This window comes from Maylandia zebra, linkage group LG15 (genome assembly GCF_041146795.1).
Source record: "Maylandia zebra isolate NMK-2024a linkage group LG15, Mzebra_GT3a, whole genome shotgun sequence".
Classification (NCBI taxonomy): Eukaryota; Metazoa; Chordata; class Actinopteri; order Cichliformes; family Cichlidae; genus Maylandia; species Maylandia zebra.
The window spans coordinates 4,831,187-4,834,814 of NC_135181.1; the positions used below are offsets into that span (position 1 = coordinate 4,831,187).

A 3,628-nucleotide genomic window follows, 5' to 3' on the forward strand; every position below is an offset into this window, starting at 1 on the left:
GCTTTTCACAACAACCTAATAGCACAACAACACAAAACAAAAGAACGACTCTCATTCAGATCATCGGCCACGCAATCTTGTGATTTAAAACCCCGTGTGGGTTAAAAGAAGAAGAAGAGAAGAATCAACGATTTATGGTATGAGAAGTATTGAGCGAACGGGGCGGTCAAACAAGGAAGTGGGTGAAAAACGGCTCACAGGCGACGACCCATCTTTTGTGTTCCACGTGGAACTCTCGTGGTGATGTTCCGCGTGTCCAGTCAAATCGAAATCACGTGCACTTATTTTGTGTGCGACACATGGATACTAAAGGTACTTGCAAAAATGAGACTGTATTCACTAATAGTCCACACAGAGACACAACTTAGAGCGAAATCTCCCACGCGAGGTCGTGCACGGACTCGTGAAATGACTTTAACATTGCAAAGTGCTTCGCCACCAACCACAAGTGCCCTGCAATTATACAGTTTATTACACATTAAACGTAAGGCAGGGGGTTGATCAGTGGGGGGAAATCGAATCAAAGGTTCATAATAAGTGCACATGTAGAGATGCCTCCGTGTATCGGGCACGTTTAAAGGGGGCGACATTCATATTTTTATTTTAATTATCGGTTAAGTATTTTCCACATTGTGCATAAAAAATTCCCACGTTGCTCTAATCTCGTAACACCTGAAAAACAAGCATCAAGTGGGTCTTTTTAAAAAAAAAATAGTAAATCAGCACGCACCGTTTGCCTCCAAATTTCAGTGCAAGTCACTGATGTGTAATCAGCAGTGGCAGCACAGACAATTACCAGAGCACAGATTCGTACGGCTTTTGTCAGTTCTGTCACGACTATCAAAGCCATATTAAAATCACTTTGAAACGGCAAAATATTTACGTCTAAATCAAGATTGCAGACCTGGTGATCCATAGTTTGTCAGGATTACGTTAAAGGTCCAAATGAAGTCAAGGGGTTGAAGTGGGGGGTTGGAAAATGGTCACATATGTTGTATAGTCCTATTCTATAATAATAAAATTAGAGTACAGTATTAGTGTCATTTCACAACTAGGTTAAATTGGTCACTATGAGTAATATGTGACCTTGTACTATGTATAACAACTTTCACTTTCACTGGGAGACTGATTTTTATTTTTTTTAAACTGATATCACAAATCAAGCTATGGTCATAGTGTAGTATTTACGGTTTATAAACATGAAATGACAGGTTGGGCTGACTGCAGCTGTCTTTGTGCAAGATGGTGAATTGCACAGAATTGCTTTTTCACTCAACCTATTGTACTGTAAATACAGGCCATGCTGCTTTGAGTACAAGACTAATGGCTATATATAAAACACAGCTGCCATGTGCTCAATTGCACTGAAAAATAAGACAGTTTATCAGCTAGCATTTTTCCAAGGAATGATGGTCCTTTTGTACTTTTACCATAAAAAAACATTTGCTGTGAAGACAATTCAAAGTATGCATCACTGAGAAAGATAAGTACTCTTTTGATCTACATCACACTGAAATGACAAAACATAACAAAGGAATGCTTTCATTTTTATATTAGATGTAAATGCAGACTCTAAGACAATGCTCTATGGATTTAGTGATACAAGTTTCTAAATTATCACCCTCTTCTTCCTGTGAACTTGCAAAGTTTGTTAGCCTAATATTGTCACATTGTCACATTTATAACATTCTTACACTTATAACATTCTTACAGAAAAACAAGACCTCAATTTCAACAAGTCAGAAACAAGTGTGGTGTAAAGAAAAGCTTTAAAGGTAAATCGTGTAAAATCCCACCACTAGATGTCAGTAGACTGCAGATTGCGGTCAATTGGGTACTGTTTTCTTGCCCCTTCCAATTCAAGTGCATAATCCTAACTATGGTGGCCAAAGTAGGACAAATACTCAAATATACATATATTGTTAGATTCAAACTGTTTATCAGAGGGAAAGTGTGATTTTTAGCACACTCGAGCCTAACATTAGCTGGCACAGTGTTAGCTTTTGTTGTTGTTTAGCTGGCTCGTGTGGATATGGGAGGGTCACATGTCTGATTTGCTGACAATAAGTAATAAGTGACAATATCAGGAATAAATAAGGATTTTCATTTTGTTAGAGCCCTGACTTCAGTTTAGGATACAAGGCTTCAGGTGAGGAGGAAGGAGGAGGAGAGAGAGAGCAGTGGCGGAAGAGGAGAAAGACATAACGACAAAGAGATGATGAAAAATATATGTACACAAATGTTAAATGTCCATATATAGTTTAATCTATAAACTAAAAGTATCTATGGCATACTATATATTTGGCCAGTCTCTAGCCACATATATAAAACGCACTGCGGTGGAGCACTGATATCCATCATAATTCTAAGTTTATGAGAAGGCTTTAAACTTTTACAAGAAGTAATTACACAGGATCAATGTACTATATTCAAGAGTACAACATTTTTTCTTCTCTTAAATAACTTCAACAAAATCACTTACTGTATCTTTAAATTATCCTTTTTTACAGCTGTGGGGAGGGATCATGTTATGCCCTATCATGTACATGTATGGAGAGATGGATGTATAAGATATTGTGATAAAGAACTGAGCTTCAGACCAGAAAGGGAATTCATATGGGTTAAAAGCCAACTGAAAAATCAGGTAGGTAGTCCAGTCCACCTGGAACAATCCCATGGCTCCCAGTACAGCTATCGTACTCCACTGGATCTTTGTATCTTTACTCTCCCTGCTGAACTGACTTGATCCAGTCTCGTTAACCGCTGGTGTCACTGTCTTCCTTTGGCTCAGCAGCACTGTGAGGATGAGGCAGCTGGTGACTGTGACGATAATCAGAGGCAGCAGGTGACACGAGACGATGAACAGGTATTTGTATATGCGGTTGAACACTGGACAATGATTTTGAGTGCAGTGAAAGAAGTCTGGAGGGCACATGCTGCTGTTTCTTGTGACGTTTTCCGCTTTGCTCTCCTGGTCGATGACAAACATCGGAACACTGAGCAGCACGGAGAGCATCACAGAAATGCCGCTCACCGTCCAGGCTGATCTGATATTATCCAGGAAGAGTGGGAAGTTGACCCTCGTGTTTACATCTCTCAGCTTCTGGTAGCGAAAGATACAGATGAGGACAGTGAAGAAGATGCTGTTAATTTCACCAATAACAGTTACGAACTCCAGTAAATAACACGACCAAGTGCCCGTGGCGGTGGAGGGAGTCTGAAGGATGATTATGTCATAGATATTTATGATGACAATCTCCCACAAGTTGGCTGCAGCAAGTCCGAAGAGAAATATCTCAAAAGATTTAATGTGGAAGAAATTAATCTTAATGATGGAAGCGATGAGAATTGTGTTACCCATAAGACCAATGGAAGAAAACACCAGTCTCAAGCCCAGGAGGTTGACAGAAAGCTCAGCCATTGTGGGTAAAAATCAGACTTTCCAGAATGGTTGTAAAAGTGTCTCTGCTTTGCTGCATCACTGACCAAACCCAGGTGTCATTACATTCTCAGAGATGGTATGAATCCAGAAAGGTGATTGGCTGCGCTCATTACACAGTAAGGGGGAAAAAATAAGGTGGGGTCCTGGATAACAATGAAGGCTGGGAGTCATTAAAGTTTTACCTCT

At 39.8% G+C, this 3,628-nt stretch overlaps 1 protein-coding gene across 1 annotated transcript; it reads right to left on the bottom strand.

The window, feature by feature from the left end:
• Positions 1–2,342: 2,342 nt before the first annotated feature.
• ora6 (olfactory receptor class A related 6) lies at positions 2,343–3,421 on the bottom strand. Its single transcript, XM_004542133.2, has one exon. The coding sequence runs from the start codon at positions 3,419–3,421 to the stop codon at positions 2,495–2,497; it is 927 nt and encodes a 308-aa protein (XP_004542190.2). The 3' UTR covers positions 2,343–2,494.
• Positions 3,422–3,628: the final 207 nt, after the last annotated feature.